The following is a 13,628-nucleotide window of genomic DNA, read 5'->3' as shown; positions in this document are numbered from 1 at the left end:
TGGAGAAGCTGTGGAGAACATGCTGCCTTTAACATTATCGTTCTGGGTAAATGATGGCCACCAGGTTGCACCTCAGACTGTCCAGGAGCTGGGAAGAGATCCAGTTCATATCAATATAGATATCCAATAAGATCTGATGTCTTTTCAAAGCGTTTCTTAAGCTAAGATGTAAGCATCGCTGCTGCTGATGTTGAGCCCACATGTGAATGTGCGTTAAGTTTGAAAACCTGACATTTAAGGAAGGAAATCAGATTTTTTTTTTTGTTTGCTTGTTTTGTTTTTGATTTGTTGTTGTTGATGTTGTTGTTTTATCATATGCACTCTAGAGTCCTGTGACAAAATGAGGGATTATGTCTTTAAGCCACTTGTGTAGCACAGGTAGTGAGTGCAGTGACTAAATGGGGCCATGAAACATCTGATCTAAACCGCCTGATCTTGTATTGCAGATGGAAGGGATCGAGTGAAGAACAACATTTTCTTAAGACACTAGTTTACTGTTTTGTTTTAAATAAGGCACCTCGATCAATCATATTTTTCTATAGGTCAAGGCATCAGTTGCTTGTTTAAGAGTCATTTATGCTTGCAGCTTATACTTCTTCATACTAACCTACGGCATCATGTACTTTGATTTATAACAGCCGTTAAAGACAGTTAGCAAAGTCATTAACCTTGATTTTAACATGACTACAGTAAATTAATAGATTAGGGCTTTAAAATGTCTAATCCTTTTATGTTAAGGGGGTTGGAGGATTGGGGGGGGATATAAAATTAATGTCTCGCCAGATGGCTTTGCTGGTGGAAATTATTGCACTCCTGCTGATAACATCTTCCCTCTGAAGCAGATAACAGCTGTAATTGAGTTGATGCTGACATTTTATTTACGAGGTAAATGAACTCTTGAGCACTTTGTGTGAGCTATAACACGTTGGCTAGCTTATTATGACTTTAGCCAGTGAAGATAATTAACATTGAAATGACAACCGCAGTGATGATCCCTGTAACAGAAAATTAAAGCCGAACCGACTGTTAAATCAGAGCCATTCTGTCTTTGGAGCTAAGTGGGCAACTGTGTGACAGCAGTTTAGGTTGTACTGTCCTGCATGTGAATCTCCATCGATCTCACTAAGGCAACTAGAAGTCATAGATATCTACCACACCACATAGCTGATATCTTGAAAGAGCTTTTAATGTTCCTGCGCTTGGACTTGCTGACCTCTTTGAAAACGTGCGCCATATGCTGAGCACGTGCAACGACCCTGAACACTTATTTACTGAACACTTCCTAGCACCGTCATACCTGATTAGATTTCCATCAGGAAATCTAATCAGGTATGACGGTGAGAGACTTTTCATGTCCTCACACGTGTTTCTGATAGCATCTTGTTGTGACACTGACTGTACTTAAGAAAACCACAATCTATATAAAGTGTAAAGAAAGCTATTGTATCCTGAAATAATGACACAGCTGTGATAAGAAAAGGAATTCATCAAACGCAAAGTTCTGAGTTTTTGTAAGCCAGTGGCTCATAGGCTAAAAACTGTTTAAGACTAGGGCAGCAGGTGCCTGAAGACTAACTGGAATTGAGTTGTCAGTTGCGCGTACCCAGAGAGACAATGAAAGAGTGTTAACTGCTGCCTTTTTTGTGTGTGTCTCTGTGTGATATGTGTCCCTTTAATGCAATCTTCCTGCACTCCCTAGAACTATAATTAAATTTGGCTTTTCGTTTAATGGAAGTCTGTGAAGTGTGGAGAAACTGTGATAGCCCAGAATATCCAATCTTCACATACAGCTATACAGGCCCGGCCCTAACCAATCTGGCGCCCTAGGCAAGATTTTAGGTGGCACCCCCCTACATCGGCAGTGTAGTGTATGTACTCACAAGAAACCGAATAGCTTTGTCTTTGACCTTTTTTTTTTTTACTTAAAGAAAGCAAATTCACAATCAGAATAATTAACAAGATAAAAAAAGATATGAATAAATAAATGAATACAAAAAATAAAAAATGAATATATGAAATACAATAAATTTTACATACATAAACACAATAAAACGTGTCAACAAGTTGGATAAAATAAATTAAAAATACAATATAAATAAGGCAACAGGAAGACCGCTTGATGCTGCTGCATCATGGCTGGGTTGTGCTGCTGATGCTGCATCACTGGTGGGTTGTGCTGCTGAAGTGGAGGCAGCAGCGGTAGATGTGGTAGATGGCCCAGGGGTGGGATTTAGAAACTTCAACAGTGCATCTGAAGAGAGGAGTATGTGACACCACTGAGTATTAAAGTCTAATAATAAAAACATATGATTCCAGGAATAAAATGAAATGATATAATATAAATGAAAAACCAAAGAGATATATATATGATGTTAACTGATATGCAGATTAGATTAGATTCAATTTATTGTCATCATTACAGTGAAATGCTGAATAGCAGAATGCAAAGTAACAGTATAATATCATATGAGAATGTTATGTTATGATTATCTTTGACCGAATCACAGCAGTGCTCATATTAAAAAACAGCATTCCCTCTCATGTGATATTGCTTAATTAACATTAATGATGTGCACTTTAACAACTAGGCTTACAACTGTAATATATACAGGGGTGGAAAAGTGACTATTACCTGCAGGGTAAACGTTAGCTAACCAGAAGGCAATAACAATGTAAACAAAAAACACCTGCTTAAAAGATGAATACAAATGAGGAATGGTGGGAAAGGTGGGAATACTGTAATTAATTACCTAACGTTACATTATTATTTTCCATAACAATTTAGCCCCCTCCACAATATTAACTGACGTTAAAACAGTTAACTAGCTATTTATTGATTAGCAATTAGCGAATCATGTAACATTAGCTTAACCCTAAAAATTTAGGTTACTATCACATTCAGACAAATAATTTCATGTAGGCTAACGTTACCTACCTCTGTCTTTTTCTCGTTTCTCCTCCTCTTCTTCTCTCTTTTTTCTTCCCTGGGCACCTGACAGTTTTGGCCTTTTTGACATCTTGTGTTGATTTTTTGATGTGGTGACGTCCAAAAGGAACCATGATACGGGAAGGGAGGGGGCGCACCGTGCGGGGAGGGGGGGCATAATGTTGTAACAAATAATGTTTCTAGCGTAATGTTGTAACAAATAATGTTTCTATTAAATAAGCTTTACTTTGCATTTTAATTAACGTGGGATTATTTTTTGTATTTAGAAATAATAGTACCAACTTTTTTTTTTTTTTCAACATTTATGGCACTGGCGTGGCGCCCCCTGATGGACGGCGCCCTTAGCATTTGCCTATACGGCCTATGCCACGGGCCGGCCCTGCAGCTATATGTTGGAAATGTCAGCTGCTGGGCTGTATGTGTGTATCAGTGTATGCAGGCAGGTATGGCAGCGTATAGGATGACATTAAGCCAAACAAGGATGGAGTTTCTTCACTTACAATTACAACAACCTAAACTATATTTAGGCATCTGTATTATTATTATTATTCCAGATGAATCAACATTTGTCTGACTTATTCTTATTGATGAATAAAGGAATCTCTATACGTCTGTTATTCTTTCATCTGTCTCAAAGACAGTTGATCCAAACTTGGTAGGTGTAATCCTGGCATTAAAAGGAACTCTTTTTTTTTTTTAATGGTCAGCAAATTTTCACAGTGATGTAGTGGTTAACGCATTCAATTACATTTTATTTCTATAGCACCAAATCAAAACAACAGTAATCAACAGTAATTACGTTTTATTGTAAGGTAAAGACCCCACAATAATACAGAGAGAACCCCAACTATCAAACAACTCACTATCAGCGAGCACTTGGCAACAGCGGGGAGGTAAAACTCCCTTTTAACAGGAAGAAGCCTTCAGCATAATCAGGCTTGAGTTTCTGCTGAAGCCATCTGCAATGATTGGTGAAGGGAAGAGGGGAGGGAGATAGGACAGAAAACACACTGTGGAAGAGAGCCAGGGATTATTAATAACTAATGATTAAATGCAAAGTAGTGTATAAACACATGGAGAGTGAAGCAGAAGAAGTGAATAATGGGAGATCTCCAGTTCATGACTCAAAAAAAAGCATCAGGGGGATTTCAGGCTAGTTTACTCCTAGTACCAGTCCCAAGCAGAGATAAATAGGAGCGCTGCGTCATGAAGAGCATCTGTTATAAAAATCAGACATGGTTGTCTATCTACTGCTGCAGCCCCATGGGAAACAAGGGCCCAGCCAAAATAACCTTTCATTAAGATTCATAGAAGTATCAAAGCAGGGCATTAATCGGAGCAATGTTGCACAAAAAAAATCCTTGAGTGCAACATGAACCACATCCAGGCAATGGTTTCAACAGCTGGTAGCGATAACATGCCAACAGAAGTAAAAATAGCCCAAAAAAAGGCACCGGAGGAGAACACTGTTCCATATAAACAACGTCAAATTGAAAATATTTTTAAATGTTATGGAAACTGTTTCTTCAACCCTCATGAATACACCCAGGCATAGAATGTCAACAGAACATTTATTTTTAAAATTTTTGCTTCTGTTCAAATAAGTATGCAGCATGAACCAGCGCCAGGGACCGTAGATTTGTTCAGTTCAAGAGGCTCGATTTCACTTTTCTTGCAATTATTACAAACCTAAACTATATGACTTCTTCTTCGGGTTTGTTGATGTTATATTAGTCCCAGCATTGCTCTACACATTTGAACCTGGCTTGCTTCTACCAGGTTCTTTGATATTTAATTAAAATGACCAAGAATATATTTTTCCATGCCCTCTAGTGAATGGGATGTATTTTGAGGGACTACAAGCAATTCCATTTTAAAAAATAAACAGCTTCACACTTGAATAGTTTCACGGTGTAAACAAGACCATAAAACAGCAGTTTGTGCTGTCCTGACCGATATGGACGTTGGACTTAGATTTGAATACTACTCATTTGCAGTGGGTTGGGGTTCACTGATAAAAGCAACAGTTCAGATCTTATCAGATGGTCAAAGCTAAAGTAGCAAACTTGTTCATTACTTAACACTCTTCACACATACCTTTTCTTTTTCCAGTACCGAGAGGACTAAAGAAGCACAGTCACAACCATTAATGAACAGGTTAAAACACCACAGTTGTGCATTTAAGTTGACATAATGTCTGAGGTCAGTGAGAGTGCAGAAAGGTAAGTATAGAGTGTTTTCCCTTTCCTCGGCTGCTCTGTAGTATGTTATGTTGTGAGCCCACAACTTCTTGTCTTGGTATAGTGTGTTGGATCACTACTGCTTGTCATGACTGGGGAGCTTAGATAAAGTGCTGCTGCAGCACAAGGCACAATTTGCAGAACTGGTGTTGGCATTCATCAAACGATCAATAAAAATAAAACAAAAGAAATGAAAGATCTGCTCAACTGAAGATAAAGCCTAAAAAATCTGACCTTTGTTATTTGCCCTGTTGAAACCAATTGTATTATACCTGACATTATTTTAAGTATAATTATTTTTTATTATTTGTATTTTTGTTCATATAATGCATTTGTAGCATTCATTTCACTGTTTAGTAAATGGGTTTAAATGTTTAGTAATGCTAGCAAGCAAAAAAAGGTTTTGATCATCAGTCTATTTTATTTTATTAAAAATTAGACTTATTCAGAAACACTGCACACATATTTGAAATGTTATGCCTGACTGTAACCTGTTATTGTAATGTGATTTTCAGAATTCCCTCAAATGCCTTTATGTTCAGGTCATTCTATTGGCTTCTAAAGACAGGTCAGAGGTCAAATGGGACATATTTTAAATCTGCATACAGTGCTTTCTATATATTCCCAATGAACACTAAACTTCTGAGGCTTTTTGTCAATTTCCCACCAATACATGAGCTGACCTTGTAGACTTTACTGGATGTAAGGCAAATTTTATTTGATGGTTAACTCTACTTCCCTAAATGTTTTATCAGAATTCATTCAAAACATCATTCAAAGTTATTGTGGTTACAGACAGAATGATGGCACGCATGCACACAAACGCTGCCAAATATAATAACCAAATAAAAAGAAGAGGAAGAAATGTTCTTTGTATAGTGCTTATGAAAGCCAGCCTCAAAAAGCCCGTCCTGCACTCTTACAGATGTATTAACAACAACACATTAAGTGCTAACACGTGTTGCATCAGCTCAGGGACAACACACGTTGTGTCAGATTTGTCACACACGTGTTTATTTTGAAAGTTGTTTGAAGGTAATTTTAAGCATTTTTTACACATGTTGCGTCAAAATTCACGCAAAAGGTGTTGCACATGTGACAACACGTTTCTGTGTTACTTTTTTAAGTCCTTTCAAAGAGTGCAGAAACACAGAAAATCAAACAAATTTGGAGGGAATTTACATATCAATTAAAATATAGCCTTTAAGACTCAAGTCAAGCTAAGGATAGGAATAAGATCAAATGTCTGACAAATTAAAATAAATTAAATGATAAAGATGGAGTTCATTAATCATATGATAGCTTTGATATTGCGCTGAGTATTAGTCTTGTGAAACAAATATCCAATAAAGAAATAAAGTTATCAAAAACGTCTTAACAGTCACCACTGCTCCTAATAACTCTGTAATATCAGCTAAACTGATAACTGTACACACTGTGGCAAAAATCTATTATACTAGCCAAACATAAGCATGACTTGAATTCTAGGCTCAAGTTAAAAGATAAAGAAATTTATAACCAGATAAAAAAAAAAGAAGAAGATATCTCTGGGACAATTAATCATTTTAACTTCAGTACCGTAAATGTTTATAGTTCAATTTATAATCTCATGTGCTGTGAAAGACTGAAAAAAGCAGATGCCAGTTAAAATAATGATAAAGAAAGAATACATTTATTTTGCGATGGCTCCTACTTCAGGATAAAAGTGTGATTAGGGCTTGAAGCTGCATGGAACCACATCCAAAAGGGTTTCTAACTACGTCTGTCAGGGTCTCCTCACAAGACCTTAGCAGCAAGAAAGCTCGATTATCACAGAGCTGTTTTGTCAAATTAGAACCATCCCTGTGTTGGTGGCAGTAAAGCAAATGCTCCTGGTACAGACGCACCTTTCCACAGCCTCTTGATGTTTCTTGTTAACTGTAATTTTTTGTTTTTATTAACTCAGTAGCTGGTCTGCAGCTTTCCTCAATGAACTCCAGGGAACTGTATCAAGCGCCATGGTAGGTAATCGTGATTAAGATTCAAATACAGTCCAAATGTCAAACTCATGGTACCACTAGGGGAAAGTCAGGGGATTCTTATGATGCCTCTAGGGATCGTCTACAAATGTTAAAGCAGTGAATCCAGTAGTAGGAAATATTTCAAGTGACGTGTCAGAAATAATTTGAAGTGAATGGGTGATCAGAACAAGACAACATAAGGTTTTTACATATATCTTGCAGTATTATGATGATTCATACTCTCTCTCTCTTTACTGTTTAGATAAAAGGCTGTAATCAAACTCAAAATAACTGGAGTTAAGGTCAGTTCTTCTTGTGGTTTATCGCATGGCCCCAAAAAGGGCATAAGCATGTAAACCAACGCAAAGTTGTTGGAAACCTGGAGTCAGGGACTTGTGAACTTTTACCCAGAACTCAAAGAAGGATGTTGGGGAATTGAATGTGTTTATACAGGATATGTAAAACAATGCAATGTATTTAAACTTGGCGAAGCGTTTGGCAATTATGTAAGAACCTAATTACAAAAGTCATCATCTCTCTGGTTATACTTACCTGAATTTATCATTAAAAAAATACCTGCTTTCCACAGATTGCATCCAAACGTGTGGAGCGACGATCATCATCCTCACCCCCACCGTTGTTATCACTGCAGAGGGCAACCGCCGTCGACAGACCTTGAGTTATTTTATTTAGACTACACTGACCTCTAGTGGACTTAACGAATAATACAAGTGACTTTCATCCGGGCTCCTTAAAACCTGCAAAATTATTTTAAATTATTTTATCAAGCAAACTATGGGACGTGTAAAACATTAACCCCACCAAAAAATAAATGTAAAAAATGGTGTGTTTTTTTGTTTGTTTGTTTGTTTCTCGCGAGACAGATGTTGCTTAAGCAGTCCTAGTCGAGACCTCACTTGTTAGCCCTGCCCTGGGACCAGCTGCTCTAAATTCTGTACCCTGCAGTATTTTTCCGCGTTCCCCACCGACCTCACATTCCCCAGCCTCGGCTGCCTCTTTCCAGAAAACTTTTTCCATCTTCATCAGATACTAACAAGTACACTTAAAGGTTTTACGAGGCTTTTTTTCAGCGACACCCATGGGAGAAATGACGGAGGAAAAGAATTGTTCGGAACTTATTACTCAGATATTACAAGAGGCGCCGGCTGCCAGGAAGGACCTTGTTGATAACTGCAGCAACCTCCACCGAGTGGCAGATTACTGCGATAACAATTATGTTCAGGTGAGTAATGCCCCCACTCCCAAAAAAGGGCCACAAGGGCTATATAAACAAAACAGTTTTCATAGGTTTGCATGTTTAGATCTTTTATAATCATCATCATCATCTTCATTTTAATTAATTTTTAAACAATTCAGGCAGAAGATCAATCCAAGGCGGTTGAAGAGATCAAGGTTTTGGTGAACCAGTCGCTGGCCAGTGTGACCTATCAGATTAACAATGTGGCCAGCTCTGTGCTGAGACTGCTGGACTTACAGGCCAGGCAGATTAAAGACATGGAGTCCTCCATCAACCTGCTGTCACTGGTAAATAGCCATATATTTTTAGTACAGTGCTAGCTGCATGTATGTGAAACTGGTCATTTACAATGTAACATTTCTGCTTAAAGCCACAGAGTAACTTTGTCAGAGGTTCTCAGGGGAACAAGTGATGTGATTGAGAGTTTTTGCATCTTTCTGACTGAAGCTGTTTCCACTGTGCTTTGCAGGATGCAGCTATCCACTGTGAAAAGGTGGCCAGGAGAGAGATCGGTGTGTTCACTACCCCCAAAAATAAGACTTTTTCCAAGCCTATGACCCCACCAGCTTCAGGCAAGGAGCCTAAGGAAGCCTACTCAAGGGAGCCAATCTCGTACTTCACACTGGACAACATAGGACACAGTTTTCAGGTAAAGAAAAATCTGATAGGCTTGTCTTCCTTCTTATTAGATGAAAGCTTTATAGAAAAATCATCTTTGTTTTCCCGGTATGGTACATGTTATATGTGGAGAAGTTCTGTGGCCTTCATTTTTCTTCACTCCACAGGTCACTGAAGCGCCCAGAAAGAGAGCAGGAACTGCAGACAGCATACAGAGCGCTGCAGACACCTCTTTGTACGTAGACCCTTCCTCTTTGTGGCTAGTTTTTTATGGAAACACTGACATAATTGTTTTAATTAACACCCTTAACTTAATGAAAATTAACTATTATGATATGGAAAAAGGTGGTATGTTTGTGGGGTCGTTAGCACTGTCACATCACAGCAGTAATGTCCTGGGTTCACTGTGAGGTCCTGGGTGTGAGTGTGAGTGGTCTCTGTGAGCACCAGTGCACCAGCACTAGTCTCCTTCATGGTCATGAGTGGCGTTCATGTTTCCAACTTCTTCTAAATGTCTTTATTTCACAAATGTGGACTGTTCCATTATAAAACACAGTTTCGCTGTCAGGTTATCAGTAGTGCTCATGGTGTTTATGTCTTGTCTACAGCTCCAGTCACGGCATCGCTGTGCCACCACCCTCAGTCCCCACCAACAACAGCCTGCCTCCTCCTCCTCCGGCCTCTTCAGCCTGTTTGGACCCCGACCTGCCTGCTCCCCCGCCGCCTCCCTCTTTCTCCATGGACACTGACCTCCCCCCTCCGCCCACCTTCCCCTCGCTCACAGATCTCCCCCCGCCTCCCCCTTCACCTCCCCCTCCACCAGCTATAAGCCCGTCAAGCACCTTCCCGTCGCCACCTCGTCCCGTATCTGCAGGTTCCCCTCTTCCTCCTCCGCCTCCTCTTCTGTCAGCACCACATCTCAACACTGGCACCTCTGTTAATGTGCCGCCACCGCCGCCCCCACCTCCCCTAAGACTGTAACATTACAGTGTGTCTTGTACTTGGTAGAATAACTTCTCATATTACTTGCAGTTACTCAGACTGTGAACAAGGACGTGAGATCAACATTCATTTTGTTTCGTTTTTTAGCTTGAGAGCTTGCAGTGGTTTACGGCCTGTTGAATGGCAGTTCTGTTGGTACAGACAGCCGCTCTACAGATTCCTCCAACATGTCTCAACAACACCTCGACTGCATTCCTTAAAAACAAGCTGAAACAGGGATTCTTGCTCTCCCTTGTCTGCTTATCCCCCCCACCCCAAAATGTGATTTCCTTTCCTTATTACACCTGCATATTGTTACCTTTAATGGCAGTGGACTTTAGCCCAGCGCAGCTGTCAATATACTGTGTAGCAAGAGCATAACTGATGATAAGTTGCGTCAATAGCTCCAATCTAGGTGATTTCTGCTTCTTAAACAAGGCTGTACATTGATATAAGTCAACATTCTGCTTAACCTACATATAGCTGAAGGTAAGCTTTATTTTAAAAATGGAAATAATTTGATGAATCTATTAGTAATGGATTTTGTTTAGCGAGGCCCATATCACGAGGAGAAGCCACACTCAGCCTGTGTCATTACATGTCATTCAAAATGAAAAATAAATGTTTTGTAATTGTCCTCCACTTTGTTTGATCCAAATTTTGTTGAGGTTTAATTTTGTACCGAGGTGTGATATAAAGTGTGTTAGCAACAATTAAACGTTTGTGTTAAATGAAGTTTTAACGTAAATGTTGATTAGCTTTACCTTAAACAACCTTCGCCAAGAGTTTATAATATGTGCTGTGACTAAGGTGTAATTCTCCTGTAACTAAATCAGTGTTTTTTATTTTAAATCATAATGTAATTATATCAAGCTTCAAATGCTTAAAGGTAGGAATAACAGAATAAAATAGGCGGGCAACAACTCAGGTTTTTACAGGAAACAAAGAAATTATATGGTAAATAAATGTTACGGTAAATAAATGTTACGGTAAATAAATGTTACGGTAAATAAATGTTACGGTAAATAAATGTATGTACTGCATAAGTAATTTAAAGTAGTGTAAAATTTCATTGTCATTTTGTGGAATAGCAAACACTATACTCACGCCTTATTTCATGGGGCGTTGAATTGCCTTTTTACATTTTTATTTAATACTCAATATGTTGATGTGCATGATGGATGTTCTCTAAGTCAGCTGTTCTTTTACATGCCTATGTGACCATATAATGATAGAGCCAAGTCATCACTGTTTAAACATAACTTTCTAAATACAGGAAATGAGTGCTTCCTGTACCCAGCTTTAAGTATTTGTAGGTAAATGTATTTCATTGTAATTTTAAGTAAAATACATTAAATTCCTTGTAGTTACAGGGAAATTATACCTTAAGTTGTAGGCCATATTATATAAAGTATTTCCAGGTTTCTTTTTTGTTGTAGTCTGACAGTAGAAGAAGATAAAAATCTACCTTTGAACCTCTCCTTAGTAACACTTAGATAGTGAACACCTGATTGCATAACATCCATAAAGAAGAGTTAAGTTCATAAAGTTAAAAATGAGATTGAAAATGTATTTATTTTTTGACAAGTGCTCTTTTTTCTTAAACCTTACTTAGGTTTAAAGAAAAATCTGATGGACTTTCTTATTTTTTTGTAAGTATTTCTTTCCAGGGCAAGATTGATACAAACACCTCATTTTATTAATGTTAGTTAATGATTACGTTGCCTTTCTCTTCCCAGGGTTCCTGGGTTGATTGTCCTCGTCCTTGTGTGCATATTTTGTTGCCTAACTTATAATAGAGAACCAGGACAATACTGCTCACCTAGTCACAATAATTCTCCCGCTGTGTACACGATCCCTATACTGGACGAGCAGCAGCGGGACGAGGAGGAAGTAATTCACATTTACGAACTGTATTTTCAGCCTCCTGTGTACAACTTAAGAAATGACAGTCCTCCTCCTCCATACATAGTAAGTATTCATGCATTTATGACGTCATGATGATGATGATGACAATGATGATGCTCATGTTGCTCACTGAGTCTATTCTTAATCCAGTAATAAGCACGCTCCTTCATCAAATGTGTCCTGTTTTTCAGCTTGAACCACCACCCTACATCAACCCACCTTCACCACCACCCTACATCAACCCACCACCCTGCCTCAACCAGTCACCAGCGCCGCCACCACCACTACCATCACTACCATCACTACTACTACCAGCACCACCACCCTACATCAGTTCACCATCATCACCTTAACTCAGCCCATAACCATTTATGCCTTCTTCCATCCTTTCCAAAATATGAGCATGTATGTGGTCATAAGTTTCATTCGGGACATTCGGTATCTGTTTTAGATTAAATGTTGTAATTCCACATTGTGGGAGAAAGAATCCTGTATTGACATAGTTCATTTCGAATTTGCTCAAATGCACTAATGCACTTACACGTAAAATATGTTTTGGTGAAAAGTTTTCTTGTAGTTTTTTTTTGTTTTTGCTGTTTAATTGTAATAATCCTGCTTCACAACAAATTCACATTTAAAAAAACTGACCTGATGTTTTTCAAAGGAAGACCAAGGATGACTGTTTAATTTATATACGTACATATATAAAAGTCAAGGCATTATGACAGAGCAATATTCACAGACAGCATCACAGTACTGAGAGTGTTTCTATTTGAGTTACACATCATCTTATTAAATGGACTGGAACTGAAGAGGACACAGCTTATTGTTGCAACCGTTAGGTTGTTGCCTCTCTAACTAACTTGACACCCTTGGACTAAACTTCAGCCCGAAGCCCTGGAATAATGCACTTAAACCTATTGTCTCACTGTGTTATGGAGCACTGTCTCTTCCCCTTGTTTTTTCTGTTTATTTTATTTATTTATTTCTTTTTTGGGGGGGGGGGGTTGTTTTGCTTTGTTTTATTTTATTTTACTTATCTATATATAATTTTTTTTTCTGGAATAATATCTGAATGATCTACATGGGAGAGTATGTGTAACTATATCTATGTGTTTCCCCAACACTGTTCATACACGATGTACATACATTATTATACACTCAATTCTTTTTATTAATTTCCTCCTCTATTTTATTTGAAGTCTGTCTTCCTGTTGGTTAAAATGTTGTTGGAAAAGCAATAAATAAATCTTTGAGAAAAAAAAACACATCATCTTAATAATTAAGTTAATAATTATCTTATTAACAGCTGACATGGCTCCACCTTTGTACCTGACGTTCAGCTTTTAATACAGTGATATTTAATACACATTCTTTGTTCTATCAGGGTGTACAGTGGTTTAAATGTTTCTGACTAATTTTAAGCTTTTTGTTTCTGATGGTGATCACTTTGCTCTCCACTCAGCAGTAATTTATCAGGTTACTCAGGGGTCTACAGTCGAATAAGTCCTACATGTTACGACCAAGCAAATTTAGACAGAGACAAAACAGCTCCCATTAAAAAATGCACAACAAACTCATGCATTTACGTTATTATTATTATTATTATTATTATTATCTAGAATGAGATATTCTCAGAATATGTGAAATATTTCCCTAATTTATATTTTTAGTTA

General features: G+C 38.1%; 1 protein-coding gene and 1 long non-coding RNA gene across 2 annotated transcripts; both read left to right on the top strand.

Moving 5' to 3' along the window:
* The first annotated feature begins 8,138 nt into the window (after window positions 1–8,138).
* abi3b (ABI family, member 3b) lies at window positions 8,139–10,681 on the top strand. The gene is made up of 5 exons (XM_026177661.2): window positions 8,139–8,430; window positions 8,565–8,732; window positions 8,915–9,094; window positions 9,231–9,298; window positions 9,672–10,681. The coding sequence occupies exons 1-5, from the start codon at window positions 8,287–8,289 to the stop codon at window positions 10,042–10,044; spliced, it is 933 nt and encodes a 310-aa protein (XP_026033446.2). The 5' UTR covers window positions 8,139–8,286; the 3' UTR covers window positions 10,045–10,681.
* An 884-nt stretch (window positions 10,682–11,565) lies between these two features.
* On the top strand, window positions 11,566–13,218 carry LOC145430318 (uncharacterized). Its single transcript, XR_013910795.1, has 3 exons — window positions 11,566–11,696; window positions 11,784–12,015; window positions 12,144–13,218. It is a non-coding gene; the product is annotated as an uncharacterized LOC145430318 (long non-coding RNA).
* The last annotated feature ends 410 nt before the right edge of the window (window positions 13,219–13,628 follow it).

This window comes from Astatotilapia calliptera, chromosome 8, assembly GCF_964374335.1.
Source record: "Astatotilapia calliptera chromosome 8, fAstCal68.1, whole genome shotgun sequence".
NCBI classification, from domain to species: Eukaryota; Metazoa; Chordata; class Actinopteri; order Cichliformes; family Cichlidae; genus Astatotilapia; species Astatotilapia calliptera.
Note: the sequence above shows the minus strand (reverse complement) of the source record. Positions and strands in the feature narration are given on the sequence as shown.

Excerpts from the sequence above, each read along its gene's own strand:
- abi3b (XM_026177661.2), top strand. The coding sequence starts at position 8,287 with ATGGGAGAAATGACGGAGGAAAAGAATTGTTCGGAACTTATTACTCAG. Across the intron at positions 8,431-8,564 it reads GCGATAACAATTATGTTCAG|GCAGAAGATCAATCCAAGGC; the intron begins GTGAGTAATGCC and ends TAAACAATTCAG. Across the intron at positions 9,299-9,671 it reads AGCGCTGCAGACACCTCTTT|CTCCAGTCACGGCATCGCTG; the intron begins GTACGTAGACCC and ends TCTTGTCTACAG.